Source organism: Acipenser ruthenus, chromosome 5 (assembly GCF_902713425.1).
Source record: "Acipenser ruthenus chromosome 5, fAciRut3.2 maternal haplotype, whole genome shotgun sequence".
In the NCBI taxonomy this organism is placed as follows: domain Eukaryota; kingdom Metazoa; phylum Chordata; class Actinopteri; order Acipenseriformes; family Acipenseridae; genus Acipenser; species Acipenser ruthenus.
This window is the reverse complement of record NC_081193.1, coordinates 69554251-69580662: the sequence shown is the minus strand read 5'-3', so window position 1 is coordinate 69580662 and position 26412 is coordinate 69554251. Positions and strand designations below refer to the sequence as shown.

The 26412-nt window shown below is 36.8% G+C and overlaps 1 protein-coding gene across 2 annotated transcripts in view; it reads right to left on the bottom strand.

The window, feature by feature from the left end:
* Nucleotides 1–950: 950 nt before the first annotated feature.
* LOC117402840 (calcineurin subunit B type 1) overlaps nucleotides 951–26412 on the bottom strand; it is a 42559-nt gene continuing 17097 nt past the window's right edge. Inside the window, exons 2-6 of one of the 2 annotated variants that reach the window (XM_034004393.3) lie at nucleotides 22094–22133; nucleotides 12832–13008; nucleotides 6606–6665; nucleotides 5111–5295; nucleotides 951–4232 (exon numbers count right to left, since the gene is read on the bottom strand). In XM_034004393.3, the coding sequence (XP_033860284.1) occupies nucleotides 4185–4232; nucleotides 5111–5295; nucleotides 6606–6665; nucleotides 12832–13008; nucleotides 22094–22133 (510 nt within the window). In that variant the 3' untranslated portion in view covers nucleotides 951–4184. Of the gene's footprint in view, nucleotides 4233–5110; nucleotides 5296–6605; nucleotides 6666–12831; nucleotides 13009–13193; nucleotides 15099–22093; nucleotides 22134–26412 lie in introns of those variants that run through there. The other variant, XM_034004394.3, reaches the window with a different exon arrangement.

The window sequence follows — 26412 nt, the reverse complement described above, 5'->3', positions numbered from 1 at the left end:
TGTACAGGTAAGTAAGCAGGGCTGAGTTGAGTGGGGGACGGAGGGGGGTGATGCTGGGACACCAGAATTACTGTCGAGCCCTTTTGAGGTGTCGTGGGTAAGTCGACGAAACACCGAGGATGGATGGTGCCCACTTGAAGACCCCAGAGATGTAGCCAACTTAGTTCAATCCAGAGAGACCGCACTGTTGATCCCAGGAGCCAGCATCGCAGCTGTTGTGTGTGCTGATGCCCTGGGGAGGCAAAATAAGAAGATCCCTGGAGCCAGCATTACACTTAAGCCATCAACACCAGGCAGAAGGATATCTACATCATCAGATGGAAAGACACGCAAATGGATGGAGATGCAAATGGATCACATTAGTTTAATGTAAAGCTACGTCTTAGTTGGTGCTTATCTTGGCGAGAGCAGAGTTCAAATCAGCATGAAGTTAACATCTACTCTCATGTAATGGAAATCATTAGTGTGTTTAGTAACCTGTAGCTCAGTTAGACCACCACCTATTGATAATATGAACTACATACTTTGTATTCTTGCTAGTTTAACTAGCGTTTAAGTTTTTCTAATTTTAAAAGATAGCATCACAGTAGAATCTGGCCTACATTTAACAGGACCGGATTTAAAACAGCTGTGTCAACTTGGTAGAAATAGCATACCCATAACCTATTCCAGATGAAACAATGTGGCCCTAAATCTCAAGAATAACTTCCTTGTTGCACTTGTCAGTCTAGAACAAGACATACCTTGTACAAATCATAAAGCGATCTTGGCCATTTTGACAAAATACCAACTGTCACACCAAACAGTTATAAAAATAACTGACCTGGCAGATTAATTGAAAAAAATAGCATTTCACCCATTTCAATGAAAAGGAGTGTAGCATGGAATATGAAGGTACTGTACATGTACATTGAATCTGCATTTTAAAAACAAGAGCACAACTTCAATAACAAGTTTCAAATATTTGATTTATTTATTTATTTTTTTAAAGTCGTCATACAGTATGAAGGTTTCAATAGTTCTCACAGCATATGATGCAGCATGCACAGAACAACTAAGCATTCAACTTTAACCATTTTTCCCCCACACAAACTAAATAAAGAATTCCCCAAAAGAGTAAAGCACTAAAAAGTCTAGAACTGCAGCTGAAATAAATGCACTAGTCACACAGAGAGGAGAGCATGAACTCAACTTATAACCAATACTTATGTACAAAAAAAATAAAATTCACAAACTGACTTTCACCTTGAAGCAGAGCACATGGCAGTTGACACTGGAACAGATAACAATAGTCACTGGAATTCGAGCAACACACTGATCCAGAAGATAAGAGTTACATGTAGTGGAGTTTCTTTTATTCTGTTAACATTTACCAAAAGTTTGGCAACATTATTTTAATATGAACATTACAATTTATGTAAACAAGAGGAACATTTCAAAATTGATCTACATGCAAAAAAACTCCATGTCATGCAAGGACACGAAGCACCTGGATTCTCTCTCACAGACAGAGCCCATGGAAGTGCAGCACTCGAAGGATCAGCTTTGACAGGGAGGTGCTTGTGTTCTAAAGTCTGAAGTGGAACCTGCACTTTGAGCAATCTGTCAAACTTAAATACATAGTGAAGCCGCCAAATTGCACATAAGGATGTTCCTGTAAATATTTTTGAAAGCATTTTAAAAAATCGGTTTTATTTTTTCTAAACCTATTTTAAGCCAATTGTACCCTCTCAAAAAAGGGAAGGGATGATGGAAAATGGGGATAATAGCTCACTGTTTATTTATAATGCACACCCTCAACAATGCATGTCATTACACATCTAATACACGGATACAAGTTACGGTTAATTAAGATTAATAAGAAAGAAAACAACACAACAACTCCACAAAAGGGCACTGAAAGTAACTAGGAGGTATACATTTAGCTAAAAGTAAAGTTTTCCTCCCCAGAAAAAAAAAAAAAGCTACACATTTTATATCCCTCATTACCTATTTATCTAATATACATATATTGGTAAAAACCAGGTTTTATTGTTTTTTTTTTTTACTCTGCCTGCAGTAAGTTTTGTGTATGTAACGCACTATATAAAGCAAGAAGCACTTCTCGCTTATATTCACATACTTTATAAACTATTTGCATTGTACTTTAGTTTTAATGAATTTTTAGCACTTACAAAATATCTAAAACCAGAATAAAGCAAAAAAAAAAAAAAAGAATTACCTTAACTTCTGTTTAAAGGTAATAAAACAAATACAAAATTACATTAAAATACTCAACTTACTAATAGAAATATTTCACTAAATCTAATAAATCATATTTACTTTAGGGGATAGTTTGATGGATGCTAACTGTTTATAAAAAGGTACTGTACCAAGATAACACAGATAACACCTGCCATACAAGTAAACTGCGGTTATTATGCAGACATGTCAACTTCTTGGCATCTATTTTAACTTATATTAGAAGCAGAACAAGGCCTCTATATGTAAATAGACCCTGACCATATAAACACGTATAAATAAAACAATCCCCTTGTTACAAAAATTCTAAGATATTTTATTTGTTTACTACATTGGAAGCTAAAGTGTTTAAATCAAACCAGTCCATACATAAAGTCTAAATAGAAAACTACTATATGAAAGAATTAAATTTGACTAACCATGCAGTATGATTTATGTACTACCAGTTCCAAAAATTAAAACATTAAACATGTATATTTATTAGGGCTGTCAAGCGATTAAAAAAAAAATAAAATCGTGATTAATCTTGAGATTTAAAAAAATGAATCCCAAATAATCTTGGTTTTAAATCGCATATTTAATTGATACAATTATAGCATCCATCTCATTTAAGTGTTTTATTACTGATTATTATTATTATTATTATTAGCATCCAAAAACGGCCCAGCATAAAAACCTTGTTTTCCTATTTCTGGATTATCTATAGTTTTATATTTATTTACAATCCAGCATTGTTAAATTGTGTGAACTAACTGCTAAATCACAATGGAGTCAGTTCTTTACTCAGCTTACTGCATTTACAATGATCAGTTTCCTTTAGTCATAAACTGATGTTTTTCACTGCCATTTAAATAATAATAATAATGTTGTATTTTAATAAAAATTTAGTATTGCCTAAATAAAACAAAACATGAACTTAGTAATGATTATATCTTCCATAACTGTAAATAATAATGGTAGCTATCCAACAGCACTGGTTATATTCTAGTATCGTACTTAGCTTGATTCATGGGTTTGCAGCGATCCTGAATTTCTAAGAGTACTCTGTCAAAACTGACATTTGTTGTTGTATGGTTGATGTCTGTAGCAAAAAAAACTACTAGAAAGTGTATTTTGAGAAGTGAAAGCATGTTTAGCAGCACACAGGTGGTACAGCAGACTAGATGCACTTCTGTGACACTGGAACTCATTTTGACAGCAGATACAAGTAACCCTCTTTCTATCCAATGAACCGTCAAAGTTTAAAAAAATAAAAATAAGCTTCCCATTCACAAGTCCTTCAGTTTGAGTGCTTTGCTACATAATGAGGTTCCGTGACTAATTTTATATTCAAAACTATGACTACACTCATTCAATCCTGGCATGCACTAAAATGGTGCCGCAGGAAATGAATTACGGTATGCTAAGAGAGACAAGAGTGTGATTAATGTGCGTTAAAAAAAAAATAATCTCCCTAAAAAGTTAACTGCGATTAATTGACAGCCCTAATATTTATATATTCAACTGGTTTATTTATGTTCTGCTTGGCACTTCATACTCTACCTTTGTGTTGCTTAAATTAAGTTACAATTAATCTAACTCTCCCCTCCCCACCCCACCCCCCACATTTAGAAAGCTATTGATATACTTCCTTGTTAAAAAAGACAAAAGACCAAAATAAATAAAATAAAAAAAGACAAGCCAGCCCCCTTCCCTTTCTCCACCACACTGAGATGCTCTTTCCACAGTAAGCTGTCCTTCAGGCTTTAAAGTGCTACACCAAGTTATTGATAGAATTAAAAGTTCAATAACACTTAGTTGGCTTCACAAGGCTCGTGTTGGAAAAAGTGGCTTCACAGAGAAAATACTTCCATTTAAAATACACAGAGAGCATTGCTGGACATCTTGAGTAGATCTTCAGAGATGGAGAAGAAAGCAGAAGTGTTGTGTGGAGCTCAGATAGGTCACACATCCACCACCATCTTTTTGTGTATGTCTAAGCCGCCTACAACCTGCAAGCACAACATACATTGTGTTAATTTGAATGGATGGAGATGCAACAACACAAAAATGTATAGTATGTACTGCATGTCATCTACATGAACACAAAGATCTCTATTAAGTCACTTTAAAAAGGATCAAGCTTTGTATAAACACTACCAGAACATAAAAATAAACAGTATGCAAGGTTAAGAAAGTGTGGGTGCTGTGAACTCTGCCGCATTCATTTTAAGAGGTATACATCTTTGTCTTGTAACCTTCAATATTGTTTGGCCTATAGCTGTCAGTCAATAATTTTAGTTAACAGTCTTTCCAGATTAAACTCAAAAATAACATTACTTAAAACTATATTTATATACATTCATATTTGGTGAAATACCTCATAACCAGATTTATATTTCACTAGTTATAAAAGGCCTAGTTTTGCAACAGGTTTAATTGTGTACTCTGGTAAAATAATATTATTATTATTATTTATTTCTTAGCAGACGCCCTTATCCAGGGCGACTTACAATTGTTACAAGATATCGCATTATTTTTACATACAATTACATTATTTTTACATACAATTACCCATTTATACAGTTTTTTTTTTTTTTTTTTTTTTTTACTGGAGCAATCTAGGTAAAGTACCTTGCTCAAGGGTACAACAGCAGTGTCACCCACCAGGGATTGAACCCACAACCCTCCGGTCAAGAGTCCAGAGCCCTAACCACTACTCCACACTACTGCCCTATAATAAAATATTTCTAGTGTTACTCCAAACATTGTAAAATGTAAGAATGCCCAAATCATTGATTATCCTCACAGTTGCAACTGCTGGATTAATGTTTTACAACTAAACCATGTGTTACGTAAATATTAATTAATTTTATACAAGAGCACTTACTGCACAAAATTCTTCAAAGGATATTCTTCCATCTCCATCTTTGTCTGCATTAATAATGGTTTTATCAACTATCTGCTGAAGCTGAGTGTCCTTGAGATTGTTTCCCACCATCATCTTCAGCACTTGGAAGAGTTCCCCATTGGAGATGTATCCGTCTTTGTCCATGTCGTAGATACGGAAGGCAACTGCATTCAGAAAGAAAGAAAGAAAGAAAAAAAAAAAAAAAAAGACAACCAATCTAAAATCAGAACAGTAAAGCATTTCCAATTGCCTGCATGCCTAATAGTAAACTTAGCACACTAAAAAGAGAAACATTACAAAACTAATAGGATCATGATATCTTTCACTGCACTTTTCACTTGTAGCATAATTGACAATGTCTGCCATATTTGCAAATTAATAAATAGAAACATCAAGCACACATCAAGTCTCTTGATTCATTTTGACTTTTGTTTGTTTTTAAAACAAGTGAAATCCTAACCCTTAGCGGTCCTATGTCGGACCTGGTCCGACTTGCAATTATTCCTATCCGATCCAATGTCGGACCCTTTCCGACATTATTATTATTATTATATACATTAAGTGTCATCATCAAAGTGACATCATTAAGTGTCATCATCAAAGTGACATCATCAAAAAGACGCAAAAAACGGGTTTCTAGTCGTTTTTTCTCCGGAAAAAGCAGAGAAAACCATTCAATGGCCGAGTGGGAGCGACAGGAGCCGAGACAAGCCGGAAAAAAAAAAATTAAAAAAAAGGGCGTATCTCACGATTAGTCAGACTTGCCCCTGTCATCAGATAACGGCGGCCATAAGGAAACAAGCTGGCTGATACGCATCAGCGCTCAGAGAATATCAGACATTTGCAGAGCTTTTTTCAGATGTTATAGTAATAAAATAATGACTTGGATCGCATTATTGAGGCGTTTGGTGATAAAACGAGTGATCAGGAGATGATTGATCGGTATGTACGACTATTATTATTATTATTTTTATTATTTATTTCTTAGCATATGAGAAAGCTATAGCGAACAAAAGGGTGGGGCGGGGCTAGAGATGCCTAGTGAGTGCTTTGTTGATATGCAGGGCCTTTTAAACACGTTTGACTGAAAAAAAAACACTTTTAAACAGCGTGTCTAAAATTAACTGCGCGTGTGAAAATAAATTGGACCTGACGCGCCTGACACACACTTAATAAATGGACTGCAAAGGGCTAAAGATGCATCGAGTGATGTTTTAGAAACATAAGGCCAATCCGGAACACCAGTATTGAACAAAAAAACAAGCACAATGTGAAATTGTGAAATGCATTTTGTACACATTAAACCAAAATTAGTAAGCAAAACACGGAAAATTAAGCATACATTTCCATACTGGGCACTATGAAGGATTTAGAATTGTCTTATTTATTTATTTTTTAATTGCATCACTTTCAAAATCAAGTATTTAGGAACAAAACATCACTCTGATTAATAATTAAAAACAAATGTACTTACACCGCAGCTTCTGTTCCTTGTCACCCTTGACGCTAAACTGTGAGACACCTTCAATAAATTCTGAAAATTATGAAAAGTTTAGTTTTTTTAGACAAAATTTAAGAAACATAGGTGTGGTGTTCAGAGTATACAGGATATAGAAAGCTGCAAATTCTGAAGGGCGGCCATATTAAAGTTGCGCCTACAGCACCCTCTATTTTGGATTTAGCTGCTTGATATTTAGTTCCTTTACCTGCCAAATTTTACAGCTCTGCAGTCAGTGTTTATTTCCCTCAATATCATCCACACTTAAGACTGACTTTAGAAGAGAAAGATTAGACCTTATTAGGAGACAAGTCAAGTGAAAGCCCCCAAACTTTTAGCTGAAAGTAAAATTTTCACCATTCATATCAGGTTTTTAATAACCATTTCGCAAATAATGCCTGAGGGGAAAGATCGTGGCTCACATGAAAAAAACTGCCTAGAAGTAGTTGCTCTGTGCAATGTATTTTCTATTGTTTTGGCCAGGTTACAGTATTTGCACTGTTCAGATTACTTTATTAATGTTATTAGTTGTAAGAATACAGAAAAAAAAAAAAAAAAGTTGGTACATTGTTTTGTACTGCGCAGCTATTGCTACTGTAGCTTTACCTGAAAGACCTTACGCACTGTGACGTGGCTGATTTGAGCAAGGTTGTGTCTTGGAACTAGGGAGAGAGATCGTTACCACGGGGTACTTTGAGCAAGTGTCTTTGAGCTCTGTAATCTAATGCTGTACCCAAAAGCAACAAACCTGTGCCAAGGAAGACGGAGATTACTTGTAATGTAAAGAATAAAGAATGATGAACTCCACACACCGAGTGAACTCCCAGTCTCCATGTTGCTTGGGTCAGGAGAAAAGTAGATCTTTCCCAGAGATCCTTGATATAATCCTTTTTTGGCGCAAGTTATTGTCCCTCCTCTATAAAGCCCCCCCCCGTTCCTGAAGTACTGATGTCCAAATTTCCAAACCAAACTCAAAAGAGGGAAACCAAAAAGAAAAGCAAAGAGGGGGAAGGAGGATGGGATGTAGGTGTGTGGAGTTCATCATTCTACGAAGAAACCATATTATAGGTCATCTTCGTCTTCTTACCTTGTATGATGAACTCCACACACCAAGTGAACTATATCATAGGAAGTGACAAAGGGTGGTAGGTTAGATATTAGTGCCCGAAGCCACAGATAGTACGGAGTGAGCAAAGGTTGGCTGAGAAGACACATTTAAGTTATAATGTTTTATGAAGGTCTCAGAAGAGGCCCAAGTAGCTGCATTACAAATGTCAAATGGACGGATTTTAATTGTGCCCATGTAGTAGCCACCCCTCTCATTGAGTGGGCTTTTACAGGTCCTGGAGTCGGTTTCTTGTCCAGGTTATAACAAAACTTGATCAAGATGTAATCCACCTAGAGATTGTCTGTTTTGGACACAGGTTTGCCTTGAGCTTGCGAGTTAAAAGCTACAAAGAGCTGTCCTGATGGTCTTTATTTTGATAGTCCTATGAATACAGAAATTCAGTGCTCTTCAGACATCAATTATGTGCTGTCTGGCCTCTGATTTTGATTTGTGTTGTTTTGGGAAAAAAAATCAGGAAATGTTATCATTTTATCTAGATGGAACTGTGCTGCCACTTTTGTTAGAAATTGCAGATCTTGTCCCTGAAAATCTGGAAATAGGGTGCATCAATGACCAGCTCACCTATCCTTCTTGCTGATGTTACTGCTACCATGAATGTGGTCTTCCATGTCAAGAATTTCTGGTCACATGTTGCCATGGGTTCAAACGGTGGTCCCATGAGTCTATTCAATACTAGACTGAGGTTTCATTGTGGGAAAATATGCTTCTCTGCGGGCCATCCGTTTCTAAGTGGTTAAATTAACCCCCCTGAGAAATCTGGAGACCGCAAGGTGAGAAACTACAGGGTGATCTTCCCACCCCGGTAAAATACTAGATATTGCAGTGATATGCACCTTGATGGAGGATAGTGCAAGACCCTTGTAGAACAGGTGGCCCAGGTAAGATAAAAATGTTGGTAGATTTTTATCTGTGTGGTACAGATTTTGAGTTGCACCAAAGAACAAATTCCTGCAATTTCCCTGTGTCGGCTTGAAACCTATACTTTTTTTTTTGTTTTTTTTTTAAACCAGTGCGATATTGACTACTTGTTCAGATAGCCCCTGATCTATTAATTGTTGCTGTTCAATCTCCAACCAGTTAGTCGTAACCATGCAGGGTTGTTGTGAAGCATCCTCCCTGTTCTGAGACAGCAGGTCGCGGGTCAATGTTACGTGCACTGGCCCAACTTCTGCTATCTCTAATATTTCTGAGAACCAGAACCTCTTCGCCCAGTAAGGGCTACTAGAATGAGACTGGCCCTGTCTCTACCTTTCTGAGCAGAGCTGGGATTAATGGCAGGGGAGGATATGCATACATTAAGACGGTCGACCACGGAATGGACAGTCCATCTACTGCCACGGCTGCTGCTTGTTGGAACCGGAAGCAGAACAGTGGCAACTGGGTATTCTCTGTTGTGGCAAATAGGTCTACCTGTGGTTGCCCTAGTTTGTGGAATATCCAGTGTAAAACCTGTGGCTGGATTTGCCATTCATGAGGCAACCTCTCTCTGTTCAGATGGTCTGCAAGGCTGTTTGAGTCTGAGTAGGTAAACTACCTTGTGTCCTGCACCAGTTCCAGATCTTTATGGCCAGAAAGTACAGTTTCCACGACTTTGTGCCTCCCTGGTGATTTATGTATTTTACAGAGGTGGTGTTGTCAGTAAGAACTACCATGTGTTCTTGGTATAAAACTGGTACTAAGTGTTTCAGTGCCAGGAAGCTAAAAGCTCCAGATGGTTTATATGGAGGGGTCTTTATCTTGATTACCAGGTTCCCTGGACTTGTGCTTCCGTTAGGTGTGCTCCCTACCCAAGTAAGGGGGTGTCTGTATACAGGCAGAGTGTGAGGTCGTTGAGATAGCGGTAGACCCCCCCCATCACCTGAGGTGAGAATCTCCACCATTTTGCTTCTGTTGCAGCTTCCAGTGAAACCTTGATGCAGCAGGAATCTGGAAGAGTTGGGTTCCATCAAGAAAGGAGACACCGTTGTGTGTGTCTCGTGTAGTTTTGCGTCTCTTACCAGAAAAACTGCTGCTGTTGAGCATGCTGTTGGCCTGGCTGCCACATTTAAATGACCCACCAGTTTCCGAATGGTGGTCATTCTCTCCTCTGTGAGATACACCCTTCCTGAGGTTGTGCTGAATTGGGCCCCCAGGAAAACTAAATACTGTGCTGGGAAGAGCGAGGATTTTCCCTGTTTACCAACAGGCCCAGGTCTTGAAAAAGTTGAAGAGCTGTGTCTCTGGTTGATACATTAAGTTTTGCACTTTGCTGAGAGATCAGTGGACGGGCAGTGCATGTCTTAAAATGCACTCGATTGGCTATTGCTAGGTAACACTCTGCTTCTCTTAAGTAATAGGATGCTGTCCAAACTGATAAACGTAGCCCGGTGATTGACACCTCCGAATCGGTGGAGAAACGGAGAATGAAAATATGTGCCCTATGTCAAAGTAGTGTCTGCTATCTAACTTAGCAAGAAAATACTTGTGCATCCCAGCCACAAGTGCTCCTTAAGAGAGGGTATTCCATTGCAGCGGTCACATCCTTACCCCCTATCGTTCCAGACTGAGCCCAGAAAATGTTAATATTTTGGTGTTTCTCCACAGTAATTTGAAATAAAAAAGCAGCATTATTTTGCTGAGCCTGTGTGAGCTGGAGTGAACATTACTTCCAGTTAGGTAGTGCCTGATAGAACTGTAGTACCAGTGTGTTGTATTTGTTTTAAAACTTTAAAGTTATTTTTCTTGTTAAAAAATGACGACCATACTTCTTTAAATTGCCATTTAAAAACAGATTACAAAAAAAAAAAAATGACATTATACTGCGGTACGACGATAACCGTGGTATATTTTTTGACGGTTACCATACAGTCAAAATTTGATACCGTAACATCCCTAGTGTGCACTCAATGACATATTTCTTAGATTGTTTGGCAACCCATCAGACACCTTGCCTCGACCCATATTTGGGTCGCGACCCCCAATGTTGGGAAACGTTGGTGTAAAGGATTTGGAGGATGCACTGGTGGCTGGTGTAGTTATGATAGTATCTATTTTAGGCTGCTTACAGAGATACTCTTTGTTGCCAGAAGGTACACTGTAGAATTGATCTACTCTATGTAGATATGATGCAGTACATGCAGGCTTTTTCCATAGAGCCTCAACGGGCCTCCAGAAAACCTTTGTAGGTTTGTTTATACCTTGCATCTAAGATACTCAGGAAATCATCCTCCTAAATAAAAGTCTGGGTATTAGCGGTGAGAGAGGAAGACATCCTTCTCAAAACCACCTCTGCATTAGTATATACCAGTGAAGTACTCTCTCCAGCTACTGAAATGTCATCGTCGGGGGCGGAGTCCATGATATTGTCTCCCATGCTGCGTGTGTCAGCAGAGTAGTATTGCTCTTGGGTACTCCAAGCTGCTGCGGTCCCCTTTTCAGGCACCAGGGCTACTGGTAGTAGAGATACAGGTTGCCTTGAATTTTCAAACTCCTGCAGCCACTGAAAAAAAATATCCTTAGTTACCAGGGGTGTTAATTCCTGTGAAGTCGTAGGCTGGGTAGCCCCGGTTGTAATCTCGGTAATGGCCGCCGCTGTTTTAGCTGGTGCATCTCTTTCTCCCTCCTGCCACGGGAACGAGTGGATTTACTCAGTCTTCTCCTAGGGGGAGACAAGGCAGAGCTCCGGCGCTCTGTGGAACTACTTGGTCTTTTAATTGATGTTTTAGCTGAAGATGAAGCGCGACACTTATCAGCACGCGAAACAGGGGGTGAAGGAATCTTTCCCCTAAGTGTTGGAGCATCTGACATGTCAACATACATTACACAAACCTCTATACCACAGGATAGTGCGAGAGGAGAACTACACAGTGAACACACAGAAGGCATCTGTGAGAAAGCCCCAGAGAGAAAAACTAGCAATTGCTAGAAGAAAACGGAAGGAGATATACTATAGAATCCCTACTAATCATATAATATATATATATATATATATATATATATATATATATATATATATATATATATTTACAAACAAAAAAGAATGTAAGCACGTAAAACACCAATACTATACAGAGTCCTTACCCAAGCATACACAAGAGAAATTTGGACATCGATACTCCAGGAAGGGGGGGCTTTATAGAGGAGGGACAATAACTGGCACCAAAAAAGGATTATAACAAGGATCTCCTGACCCAAGCAACATGGAGACTGGGAGTTCACTTGGTGTGTGGAGTTGATCATACGAGTTAAGAAATAATGAACTCGTCCGACTCTTCTGAAGAGTACACAAACTACACCTTTTCTGTTTGAAAAGGTGTAGCACTGTAGTAACCTGTACCTGTTATTAGATAACCATGACCACCTAATTGCACTTCACATGTTCAGAACTAATGTTTAGAGGGAAATAACTAGCAGTCCCCTCAGTCTAGAACAGTGAAGGAAGGAACATGAGTGTCCTTCTGAAAATCTCAGGTTAATTGGATGCAATAGGTTTTCCTTTAACTATGTTAAACTGGGGCTAAATCAAAATTAGTCTCTAGGATAGAATAAATCAAAGATAACCTTCAACAAACAAATAAGAAACTTACATGGATATCAATTAACGCACAGCAAACTCCCTTTTTCCCGCACACTTATGGGAAATACACATTTTTGGAACTTAATTTAACATTTTATTGAAAAATCAAGTACATCTCATCATTGCCTTGCCAATAAAAAAAAAGCTAATTTTGTTTTATAGACCATCAATTTATTTGTAAAAATTCTGGTACATATAAATTGTTCATGGGTCACCTGAAGGAAAACACCAAAAATAAGAACTTACAATAATAAACCTGAACATTGTTTACAACCTTGTTATTTCATGATTTTATGAATTTCTGTCTGGAGTAATATTTCTTGAAGTTAAATTTACAGTGGCAAGTTTACCAGATACCATAATGTTCCTTTTACCCACAAAAGTAATTCTATTTACTAATATAAGTACATAAATATGTCATGCAGTAAGCACACAACACATTAACAGCAATGTCTACAGCAGCAGAATACACAGTATTTTTATAATTAAGTTATTCAAAATAAAAAAGGCAATCTTACCTTTGAAGTCAACTTCACCGTTCCCATCAGTGTCGAATATATCAATAACTCGTTGTACTAGAGGGTTCTGTTGCAATTCAGGCAAGGACATGAACTCTTCTACGCTCAAAGACCCGGAGTTATCTAGGTCGAGTTTCTTAAATCTCTTGCCAAGCCTTTTAATCTCATCAGCATCAACTGTAATAGAGGAGGGAAAAAAAAAAAAAAAACATTGACATGTAAAGGTTCAATAGCATTGTATTCTACAAGCAGTAGTTCCAACAATGAATGATTGATTTAAAGCAAATATACGGTACACCTGCAAACGGATAATGGCTCACTGTAGTTAGCAAAGATGACTTTAGACACAGATAGAAGCTTACCCAGTTTCTTGCTTCTGCCAGCCATGATGATCTCAATCTGCTGTGTTCTCTAGCACAATACTAATAGAAAGCCTTTTAACATACTGGGTTAGTAACACTAAGCGCATTCAAATTGTCACATGACTGCCTGCAACACTAATCAGTCCTCTCTCTACCTGAAAGGATGATATGTCTATTAATCGTTACACAGACCAATTTAGAGATTTGAACAAGTACAGGGTGGTGGAATGCTGAATATTTAGCTCAAGAGATAAATGGCCTTATGGTTAATTCATCTTTCTACTGTGCTAATAAAAGGTGTATAATGCTTTTGCTAGATGACTAATCCAAAAAGGAGCTCGAATGGGCAAATAACAGAGTTGTTGCTGGGGGCCCTCAATACAGATTTCTATCAATGTATTTACAGAAATGTTTGGATTACATAATTTTTTTTTTTTTTTTTTTTTTGGAAGACCTACAGTATATTTCAAAATGTACTGGTTATAGCACATTTGAGCTGGTACAAAATGCAAAAGCCATTCAAATGCATTTTTGATGCATACTGTATAATGTTAAGGATTTAGCCATTACTTTACACTGCAAATCAGAAATTGATGCAACTGAAAAAACACCAACATGATTATGTTCTCCACCAAATTGTATATAGTATATCCTAACAAATAGCCAGTAATGTTCGAAACATATTAGTTTGCAGTAAAGGTCAGTGTTCTGCGAGGTATACTACTGTTGAATATTTTTAACCAAATCCAGATTCATATTTCAGGTCTAATATTTTACATTTACAGTGGATTTTCTAGCTTCAAAATCCATAGTAGTTTGAGCTGAATGCATTTATGAATAGGGTCATCCTCATTCTGGGAAATACAAAAAAACACACACACACGACTTTGCAAACACCAAAAAGGAAACCTCAATTACATTGTATTGTAGGTGTACATGAGACAACTTACTACCACCCAACAGTTTAGCCCTACAGTAACTAGTCTTTGACTGCGGAGCCATATTCAGGGCCTTGTCAGATCCCGGATTTCTTTAGAGCACACCAACGCAGAGTCCGCTGGCAACATGACGGCTTTTGGTTTGGCCCGTTTCTTTTGGTTTCCTTCTTTCTTTGAACATTTAAATTTACAGTCCTATTACCGGTCTTTTTGTAAACTTTGTTAATTGCCCTTATTTGTTAGCACCCTCTACAGAGGGTGCTAAATAGAATCTTTTTTCTCCAGCTTTCATCGACAGCTGGGGCAGTCCCCCAGTGGGTAATTAAATACCACTACTACCACTACTAGATTCTTAAAAACTGTATTTAGATGGTGGTGTTTTCTCTTTGGAGTGACTTGCTGAACCACTTATTTAATTACTACAAACAATAAAAATACAGCAATTTTAAATATGCAATGCCCAGAACGTCTGCTCCCGAGTAACCCCCCCTTAGACCGTCCCTTTCCACATAGATAATAGCTGTACATTCAGTAAATAGGGGCGGGGCTTGTGCGGTGTGAATTGAGCAGTTGAAAATATACATTTTAAATTTATAACTATACATCGTAAAAGCTACAATGATGGCTATTAGAAAACTGAAATAAAAGTATGTCGGAAATTCATATCCAAGACTTGCGGCAAGCAAGTTTTTCGTGGGATTCCTGATGAACAGTCAGTGACCAGTGCAAACAGCTTTCAGGATGCTGCAGCAACAACATCTCCCCCAGATGATTTAGGCATGTTTTGCATTTAATCAAATGTGCCTTGCCTTTATATTTTGTTGATCTGTTGATGGCTGTTATTTGCTTATTTTTGCCACCTGCTCTTTTATACATATAAACAAAATTTCAGGAGATTAGACCATGAAACTGAATTATACAGAACAGGCTTAAAATTGAAATATTTAAAAATGCAACAGTGCAAAACACATTCTAACTGGAATCCAAGTTTCAATGTGCACCAGCAACCCCTGTGGCTGATAGGGCGCCTGCAGATCTGCAGTGAAGCCATTCAGATCTGTGTTCTCCAGCACTATAGGTCTGGTGGCTTCGCTGTGGATCCTTTCGCAGGAACACGTTTCGGAGGATGCGCGTTTCGGAGGATGCACGTTTCAGCCTCCGTTTCCCTGAGTCGTCGAGGAGTTTCAGCGGTGAACCAGGACAAAAACAGTAATTGGGCATTCCAAATTGTGAAAACCGGGGTAAAAACCACTGGTGACGATTAAATACAAAAAAATTTAAAAAATATATTAAACTACTTTATTAAAGATTAGTCGCTTATTTAAATGTTGCATCTTTGCCGCTGTCCCAGCTGTACTGTATCCTGGTAGAACCTACAGCACGCTCAGCACTACAATTGTAACATAGTGACAGAGGCTGTCTGAGTGAGAGCGAGAGGCAGACTGGAATTTAGCACAGAGAGTTAGGTTTTTATTGTTTTGCTTTGGCATGGTCCTTAACTGTTTATTTGTCCTGTGCTACTAAACTGCTGCATTCAAGGACGAAGTTACTGCCTGTGTGGAGCCTGCTTTTCATTTTACATGTGACGATACAATATGTTATTTTAGGAAAATAATTTTTCTAAATATTGTACTGTTTACTAGAAGAGGGGTCTAGTAAAATAAAAATCTCTAAAGGGGGAGGGGGTCGCAGCAAAAGAAAGTTGGGAACCCCTGCTCTAGTCTAATCTAAGTCAGTGGTGTGTGACAGGGTTTAGAAAAAATACCCTGAATATTTATTTTTTTATTCTAAAAGTTTGTTTTTAAATTGGATTTTTTATATCATTTCATTTTTACAATGGAAAAGTAACCTATATTTTAATTAGTGTGTGAATCACTCAAAACATTGATTTGTGTTTGAATTAATTTCATCAACATAATAAGCTCTCTATTTCTTTTTTGTTATTTTATGAAGCAGTATGAAAATCACCTTGGTGCCCTTTGGTTGGATATATTTTTTTCTTTTTTGCCCCCAAGAACTGCCTTGGTGATTAAAAGAGAAATTAAAAAGATAAAAAATAATTCAGTCCAATCATACTTGGCAAAATTCAGCCCTTCTAATTTGTGTTCGTGGTAAAACCAAAATGATATATATAAATAAATATGACACACACACACACACACACACACACACACACACACACACACACACACACACACACTGTACTACAGTCATGTAGTATGGTGTTGTTAGTTATTTATGGCGATCACATCAGTAAAGGTCTGCAGTCTTCTCATTTCCAGCCGGCGGCTAAATTGCCATCTACTTTTCCAGATGAGCCGCCTAAAACACAGTATTTATGTTCCAGTGAATAGTATTGAAAATGTTTGTTTCCATGGACACCATGAAACGTGATAGACCAAATCAGTTTCGAGCTTACAAGCGATGTTGGTGATGAAGCGGTTATCAAAATCAATTGATTTAAACTATATCCCCCCCCCCCCCACCCCCGAAAACAAATGACAGTGGAGGCAAGTAATGCCACAATTTATTGCTTCATAATTTTTAAAGCAAAATTTCAGCAGCTTTAACTAATGTGTTTAGTCTTCTTTTTGAGTGCACGGTATCTCTTTGCCATCAAAAGTAGGGTAACCAGATTTCCATAGTAAAAAAACTGGAATCGTTCCCCCCCCCCCCCGTTTTACTTTGTTGAACCAGTTCGCCATTTTGATTACAAACGAAGCGCTGTTTTGTTTTAGTATTTCAGTACATACCAGTCATTTTCTGTGACTATTTAGTGGTATCAACTGTCTTTGTTAAAGAGACTGATTCTTTACTGATTTAACTCTAAGTGTAAGTAATCACATGGAAAAAATACAATGAACCACTGATGCATGCACATATCTCTAAATAATCCCAATAGTGCTTAATGCAGCATGCAAATTGCATTTGGTACATTGTGAATGGAAGAAAAAAATTATTTAAGCAGATTTTCCTGTTTATTATGTTTGTGTTTTTAGGTGTGTATCCCCTTTAAAAAAGAGGATCCTGTTTAAGGAGTTGATGTGCACACTTTTAGAAAAGTAAGCAATTGGTTGGTGAGAGGTGACAAAACAGGAGTAGCGCATACAAGAGGGGGTACACAGGTTATGGATTTGTTGTTTTTCTTTATTTATAGCTATCAAACATTTTAAATACACTTGTTAAATCAGGTTCTTAGAAAAAGAAACACCAATCAATGCAATAAAATTGTTAAATAATACTTTGTGTGAGATGTTTGCCTACGAGACTGACAATGATTGGTATGCATGTGGTGTAGAGAGAATTTGAGAAGTTTATTTCTTTCTTTCATTACTTGAATTAACAATGTATAACTACTAACACAACATAGACGCTTAACAGTTAATGTGAGTTTGCATTATTATTGCTTATTTAGCTTTTTCTGTAAATCAAAGCTTACAGAGTTGACAATCGGCTAAAAACAGATGTCTCATGAAAGAAAAGACTAAGAGGGGGGGAGGCTAGCAGATAACAGGGAAGTAATGAGAACAGTTTGTGAAGGTTGATGTGACAAAAGGCACAAACTGATTGTGGGGTGTATACTGATGTTGTTTTCCATGCATGTATAAAAAAGTGGTGTTAACTCTGCTGCCTTCAAGAATTTTGAAGTTCTCTCCAGAGCTGTAACCTCGCTCTTGTGTGATTACAATAAAGCAACCTAAGGTTTTGAAACTGGAACTTGGGTGTGTGACATATTTATTTTCTTACAAGGGTTTGTTGTATCGTAATATAAAATAGACTTGATTATACCGTGTTTGTATTTTTAGCAGTATTAGCAATAAAAAGCATGTCTCTGCGAGCGTACGTGATTTTTTTTTTTAATCCCACGATATTGCAATATGGAAATTAGCAATATGGAACGATATCTATATCAAATCAAAATAGATATTGGTGCCCACCCCTAATATAAATGTAATTAATCGATTTCAATATTACTCTTTTCCATTTGATAAGCCATTTCCATTTCATATACCTATTACTTGATATTTATGTACTCTACTTGTACTTTCAAAGTAAGTTGTTCAAGTAAATGCCAATACATTATTGTTATTTGTATTTATTTTAATCAGATAACAGACTTGAAAAAATATTAAAAACAATATAAAAAATACAACTTGAACTTCTAAAAACTAAAATAACGTGTCAGAAATCAGAGTTCTCGCAAGCGCATTTGTATGTATTTATTTATTCATTTATTTATACACTTGCGCACTCTCAGACTTGGTAGTTAATGAGATGCACCATCATGGGGAAGTATGTATACTCTAATCTTGGAAGTCTAAAAATAAATGTAAGGACTGGTGGTTTCATGAATATTTTTAGAAACTTAAAATTGATCTTGTTTTTTGTTTGTATAAAATGCAAAAGAAATGGAATACATGGAAAAATAGAAAACAAAAACACAGCTTATGGCTTACCTTTTCTGTATTCAAATGTACTAACAATTAATATTGCTTCTTATCTTATGTCTTTAATTTAGAAATTGTTTCACATTTCTCTTCTGTCTCACTTGGTATTATGGTAACTATATAATGTGACATTGTGTGTTTTTATGCCTGAAATATAATTTCTCTGTTTCATTGGGGTCTGGTTCTGTCTTTTTACCTTTTTTCTGTGTGTAATAAAATTATTGCAAAACATATGTAGACTTTACTTACTTTGAAATATACTGTGTGCCAAGATAAGTTTGTGGTTTTAAAATTCTATATAAATATATTTAGTAATTACTTTTCATAAACATACAAGTAACTTTTACTTGCTTTTTAAAATCTCTAATTCTGGACACCTAAAACAGTTATAAGCTTATTTAGAATTTTGGGGCCCTATTAAGAGACACATATTTTAGACCCACAATATTTAGACTCCTGCAAAACCCTGAAATTTGTTTTTGTTGGAAACACACCCACGCTGGGGGAGGACCCCCATACCCCCCCGCACCCACGCTGGGGGAGGACCCCCATACTCCCCTGCCATCTACTTAATTTTTAGTCTCCTACTTTAAATGAAATGAAGACTGTGTCTGTGATGTGGCTAACTAATGAAGGTACAGTATTGTAAAATGTGTCTACCCTTGTTTAGCTACACAGCAGGTTAGACGTGAATGATTTAGGTATAATAATAATAATAAAAAAAAATTATATGTGTGTGTGTGTGTGTGTGTGTAAAATAAAATGTCCTTTTAACGGTGAAGGATGACACTATTTTCCTACCCAACTTCAATGACAACAGCTTATATGGCAAGTGTAAACTAAATATTGGACTTAATATTTGGATGAACCACAGCTTGTTAACTCAGGGAACTAAAGCAATACAGTATGTTTTAGTGAGGCCAGCCAACAGTTTACACTATGTAGAGCTGCCAATGCTTGTCCCAGGGGAGAATTTCCCCAAGCATGAGTTGCCTTCCTCTGTGATTGGGAGAGCAGCTGTCCCCAAGAGTGAGGAGACAGGAACTTTAAATATCCTGTGAACTATAAAATCTGAATCTGGAAAAAGCACTGGGGGTGTCCCCACAGCTGATCCTCTTCCATAAACTGCAGGTGCACAACTAGCAAAGGGGTTTTAAGCTATCTCATACAGTAATGAAATACTGCACTACCATCAACAATATTCATACTGACAAGCAATAGCAATATGTCAAACATACAGCCATAGTAGTGCTACAGTGCCAAAAAATGACAATGCAGCTATATACTGTAGTATATAAAAAGTAGCCCAGCATGTGTTCAAATGTTATAAAATGTACTGTAGAAAGTGATATGCAAAAATGTTGTTTAATGTATGCATCAGGAACAATGCAGTGCTCATTTTTAGAAAACAGCAGGGAATGTTTTCATAACCTATGATTCTAGATATGTCCAAGCTGCAATTTTCTCATCTCTTAACTAGTTAAGGAATACTGTGAGTTTGGGGTACTTGAAACAAGAACTATAAAATATGAACAAGTTCAGAGAAATCTGAAGGACAATGATTTGGGTATATTTTCTAAAGTCTTGCCTTGACTGATCTTGAAACAAAATCAAGCAAGCTGCAATTTACTGAAGTAGTATGAAGGCTGTAACAATAAACAGATGACTCAAGGCCACAAATTAACAAACAAACTAAATAAATACATTATCCCACAGTACTCACACCCTGGATTGTTTTTTCTAGTGCACATCATTAACCTGTTGCAGAGAGTTCACACGAACAGAAGTCAGTAATTCTACTTTTCCTTGTTAAAATAACTGTTGAAAAGGTAAATACAGTGACTTAACAATAGAACTTCAGATCTACTGTAGCTGGCATCAGTTTATATTAGTGCTGGGACAGATTTCCAAATATTTTTTTTGACATTTATTCGGATACAAAAATCAGATGTTCGTATTCGCTAGAAATGACAAAAATATCTTGCACTTACAGGGGCGCTGGAACTAGGGGTGCTGGCTTTGCATGACTTCCATCATATGCAGGGGTTACAGTTTTGTTCCATGGCTTTCAGCACCTCCACTTTAAACATGGTTCCAGTGCCACTGTGTACTTACTTACCACCTCACCAGTTTGAAAAACTTGCACAAGTTTAAAAAATGGAAAACGAGTACGAGCTCTATGTGATCTCTATGGAACGCCATCTGGGTCAAAGATGTGTTGTGCTGCTTTACAACAAGTCAGTATCTCATGGGACAAAAAAAAAAAAAGGCCATTCTGAAATGTTGCTTAAACAGTGCCCAACTTGCTGGAAATTTTCAGATAGATTGTATAGATTACATAATTTTTTGTTGCGACTTTGTTATGTGGAATGTAATAAACAAGAACCAAAGCGGTGAGTTTTTTTTCCCCCTTCATTTTATTCATGTTTTATTTGAAGTGTTTAAAGTTAAATTTCAGTTTTCGTTTGCTTGTTCAACTACAAAAAGGCACAAGTAAACTTCATGTTATTAATTTATGAAAACGTGTCGATGGCCACTGTTTACTGTGAAGAAACGGCAATGGCAAGGAATGAAAAACAGTAAAAAAATAAATAAAATCCGGTGTCATCTTTATGTAGTATTTATTTCGGGAATAAACAAAACGTTTAACTTGAACTGCTATTTGGCATCCTTTGTTTTGTAGTTAATTCACTGGGGTAAAGTAAGGCCTACACAATGTATTATTCTTTACTCCTGCAATATGTTTCTACTTTAACAGGTTACATATTGTAACATCTTGCTCTAAAATAACGGCACACACAGGGGCCATGCCCCCTGCCCCTGCTGCTATGCTGTCTCTGCCTGCATTCTGAGCAATATAATGGCTTTTATTACTTTTTGAAAACAAACAAATATCCAAACGAATATTTAAAAATTATGAGCAAATACCTGAACGTGAAAATCCTGTGTTCGTCCCAGCACTAGTTTATACACCAGTATATGTATACATGTAGGTGTGAGGATGTATAGCCAGACTCCTACATACATCCCCAGATTGATACGCTTGGCAAGTTTTATCTAGATAAGTAGTAATACTAAAAGAAACTGATAAAATTCTACCAAACATTTCCACTAGACATCAATGTATTTACTCTGTATTTTACCTAGATATACTGTAAATAATGGGAGTATAATGTCTGTAATGAATTCAACTTTTTTTAAAACATGTAGCTTATACCAACTTAGCACTGGTAATTTATATATATATATATATATATATATATATATATATATATATATATATATATATATATAGATATAGATATAGATATAGATATAGATATAGATAGATAGATAGACAGATATAGATATATATAATAAAGTACAAAAGAAAACACAACAAAGTGGGTTAGAGTCTCAAGCACTTGGTCACTACTTGGACAAAGTCCATAAGCATCCTTGCTCCTTCAAATTATAAAAGAGCATGGGTGAATTGAAACCAACAGAACAAATCCCTATGGATTCAAATACTTACAGTGCGTGCACATTTCCAAGGGATAACTTGCTTCATTTCCCTAAAAAGGAAGAAAGAAAGTCATGTAACAGCAATAACTCATCTCTTACAAAAAAAGGAAGACATATCACACCCCCATTCTTCTGGAATCTACTTAATTTGAATTTCCTAGGTTACTGTTGGGTCATTCCAGCTCAAGAGGACCACATTTTGGGGCAGAGTTCTCTCCCAAAAAACATGAAATGGAGAAAGGACTTCATTAGGGCTATAAATTGGCATAAAAAAGGGCAAGGTCAAAATAGCCTTCAGTTCAATAAATCTGTAGAGGGCACCAAGGCCACTAAACTTAAGTCAAGGCCAAAGTGTAGTATGTTGCGTAATTATGATTTATATATAAAAGCTAATTATTGGTCACAGAAAGAAAACAGTCTGTCTAACTTAATAACTATTTACTCAGAACAATATTTATTCTTTTTTAAATTAACCAACCAGCAGATTTGAGCCTGCAAGGACATAGCTCCCTGCGTTGAAGTGAGGCATTGGCTTTTATCACAAATCCATGAGACTGTTTGTTCAATTTTAACAGTGTAACGTTGGTGTTAGGATGTGGTGAGGAAATCAATAATTCAGCTAGATGCAGACACATTACAAGCTTACCATTTTATTACTGCAGCTCACACGTTTGTACAACTTCTCAACTCAACTCACTTTCTGGTTTGCCAGTAAAGCTTACTGAATACAAGACCCTTAAACTTTATACAAGCAATTAGAAGGCAAACACTAGTACACCACTGCAAAGCAAGACTGCAATGTTTTGCACATTTTTTGCAGAATGTGCACAGCTTTCTACTATTTTTTTTTTCTTGACTTTTCTAAGATGGTATTATTACGCACAGTAGAAATCCAGCTGTGTAGCTGAAAGGGCACTGCAGTCATAATGGCTGTGAAGACATACATTTTAAAGGGCATTGCGGAAGTTGAGAAGGGCACTCGCAGCAATTGCCGCATGGCCGGTGTAAATTTCGAGCCTTGCTTCAGGGTAGGTGGCATGTGCACACGAAAGAGCTGTTTAACTCATTTTGTACAGTTTGAGCATCCAGAACTGTTCAGACTGCACATTATGTTGTCCTATACAATGGACAGACCACATACAACGTATAGTATTAACCTATAAAATAAGCTGAAGAGTAAGAATTCACAAAATTAAAGATGTGCAAAACTGGATGGATTAGGAAGGCAAATTAAGAATTTTCTTTTTTTTTTTTTTTTTTAGTAGTCAAGTAACATTTCTATAGCAGCAGCAAAAAAGAGCAGGGATTAACAGAAGTCCTTTAAATGAAACAAATCCCTTAATTAAATACAAAAGAACTTGCATTTTCACAAAAGATGAAGAAAAAAAATAAAATCATAAAACAGCTGTGTACCAAATATCAGAGTCATGATCTCCAAAACATCTACAGTAGCATAGTGTTTATAGTGTATAACCCTACATATATGTACTGTACTACCACAAATGGTCAACTTTCTTAACCTTACTTTTTCTACCTGATAAAATCATTGTACAGGAGGATACATTTACATAAAGAAAAAAATTAAGTAGGTCCAATTACACCACCTGGCTCAGTCAAAAGAATGACATTATCTAGTTACACAAGTTAACGCGTTACAGCATTAAACAGCTCTGACAAGCAGTTAACAGAACCAGACATGTAGTCCCATTACATAAAAAGATATATACTTGAATTGCAGCAAGTGGAAAGTATTGGATAAATGTTCCTCGTGCTGTATACCTTCCTCCGAGAATAGCACACATGACTTGACTTTTTTTTTGTAATTATTATTATTATTATTTAACAGACAATAGGTGCTCAGTATACACTGCTAACTGTATTCTAAAGTAAACTTTAGTGTTTTTCAGTATAGGGTAAAGTACAATGCTGTAGATGGAGCCGTCCAGTAAACCAGTTTTGCGTCATTAAGAATTACTTTACTATAAATGCTCCATCGCCATGTGTCAGATGATTTAATGCTGTATGTAGGTATGTCTTTCGAGACAGTGATAAAATATATAACTACTATTAAAATATTTAAGTCTTTAAAAGCTTGTGATCAATATGCAAATTGCTTGAGTAAACATAAGCAAACGGATATCAATCACAACCAGAGACCAAAAATGACTGGTACTGTAGCATCGCTACAGAAATCTCCATAAAATCCTACACTACTTGTATTTCAAACAACCTCCTCCAATGCCAAATCAGCTGTTTCAGTAAACCCACAGTAACCACATATAAATTGGGTGACAACAACTAACCACCTCCATACATGTGTTACTTGCCAAAAAAAATAGTGACTATGTTCCGCACAGATGCAATAGACCAATTCACGCGATAATCATTGCAGCTTGTCTGTCTGCATTTGAAGTTAGATCTGCATCAAAATTCAGTTGTAATAATGCAATAATGGTAAATGCTTTTTATTTTTTTTTTCACTTTTTGAATACTACTGTAATTGGCATGTAAATGACGCAAACAATCACATTTACCAAAATGACAGCTAGTGCAGCACAAACCGATTAATTGTACTGAGCTCTCCACAAGTGAAGGTCATTAAATGGTAAATTACAGTACCCCAATCAACACCAAAGTGAAAAAAAAGGATTTGTGAGTATTGCTGCTTTTCTTACTCTGTGAAAAATAGCAATTCACACAAATCCAAGAAGCTGTTTCTTTACTTGTTTCGATTTAAAATGGTAAATTAGCCTAATCAACACCAATGACCTTCGCCTGTGGAGAGCTTAATCCGAATATAAAGCTCTAATGACAGCAAAGACATCTGACGGATATCTACAGTAACTGATGTTACTTTTACGTATGTTAAAATGAAGGAATTGTAACTTTGGGTTCATGTAAAGTCTGGTAATGTTTTACGTGTTTCACGCTTGATACACTTTAGAAGTCATTATATCATCCACATTCTTTGCATTTACAGAAGAATGCAGCTTGTTTACAATCCGACGCTTGCTAGGGACTAACATTGCTGGGATGCTTAAGATGCTTCTGGCCAAGCGGGCTATTTTTGGAAAGCGATCTTTGTTGTTTTTCCACTATATTTATGTGTAGCGGTATTAAGAGAAATACTGTAAGCAAGTGCTTTAATATCAATCGTATACTATCGATGACCTTCATGTCATATCTCGGCCATCCAATCACCAATCATTGACCTTCATGTCATATCTTGGCCGTCCAATCACCAATCTTGCTGTTTTTTTCTTTTTTTGTGTGGGTCACAGCCATGGACTACAGGCCATGTCTCCATATAATTGGTTTAGGGCTAGGATGGATGAGACGTATAATATTCTAATTACAAGGACGCGTCACAAACGCCACCATTTCAGCAGAATTCACTGCAGATTCATTAGACACTTGTCAATTTAAAACATCTGTGTCTCCGGTTCTACAAGTCCAAGTTAAAAACAGAGCATTAATATATCATACCGTTATATACACATGCACTGCACAATAACACAAAGAAAATGAAATATCTACTTGCTGAAGCGGTTTTTATTTTAGCCAACGAGGTGTTCACTTGTGGCAGCAGCTATACACTGGCAAAAAAGTCACAGGGCAGTGACGTCAGCTCCCTAGCAACAAGCGTCCCATGTTGGGAATGGGATTCTTTCAATGCAGTGGGTTTGGGCATTTGAGAAAGGAGAGGAAGACTCATGAAATTAATAATTGGAGACTAAGTTGATGAGAAGTAATTACCCCCTAATTACGAATTAAAACTATGTGCTGCTTTTAATACGAAAAATGAGAAAATCTGGGTTGCGTAAAGGATTTATACTGGACCCTGATAAAACGAGGGAGTGGTTGTCAAGTATTTGTTAGCCTATTTGTTTTTCTATGGGTCTCTCGCTATATTGCGGCCCTCAATATATAGCAGATTTATATTGGACCCCGACACCCACAATATATCGAGTGGGTGGAGTACTTGGACTAAGCCGTCTTATTTATTTAAAATTTATATCCGCTAAAAAAAAAAAAAAAGAAAAAAAAAAGAAAAAAATGTGTTTGTGTGTGCTCGTGCAGGGCTAGGAGATAGATAGACTACACAATACTAACTACTGTACCAGCATCTGATAATTTATTTGTATTTTTATTAGGGGTGCACCGATAGCCGACGGTTATCTACCCATATCGGCCGATACCGATAATAAATAGACAGTGTAGGTGAACTACTAGAACAAGACACAGTCTTTTCATTTTCATTTAAAGTAGGAGGCTAGAAATCCTAAGTAGAAGGCAGGGGGGTATGGGGGTCCTTCCCCAGTGCGGGTG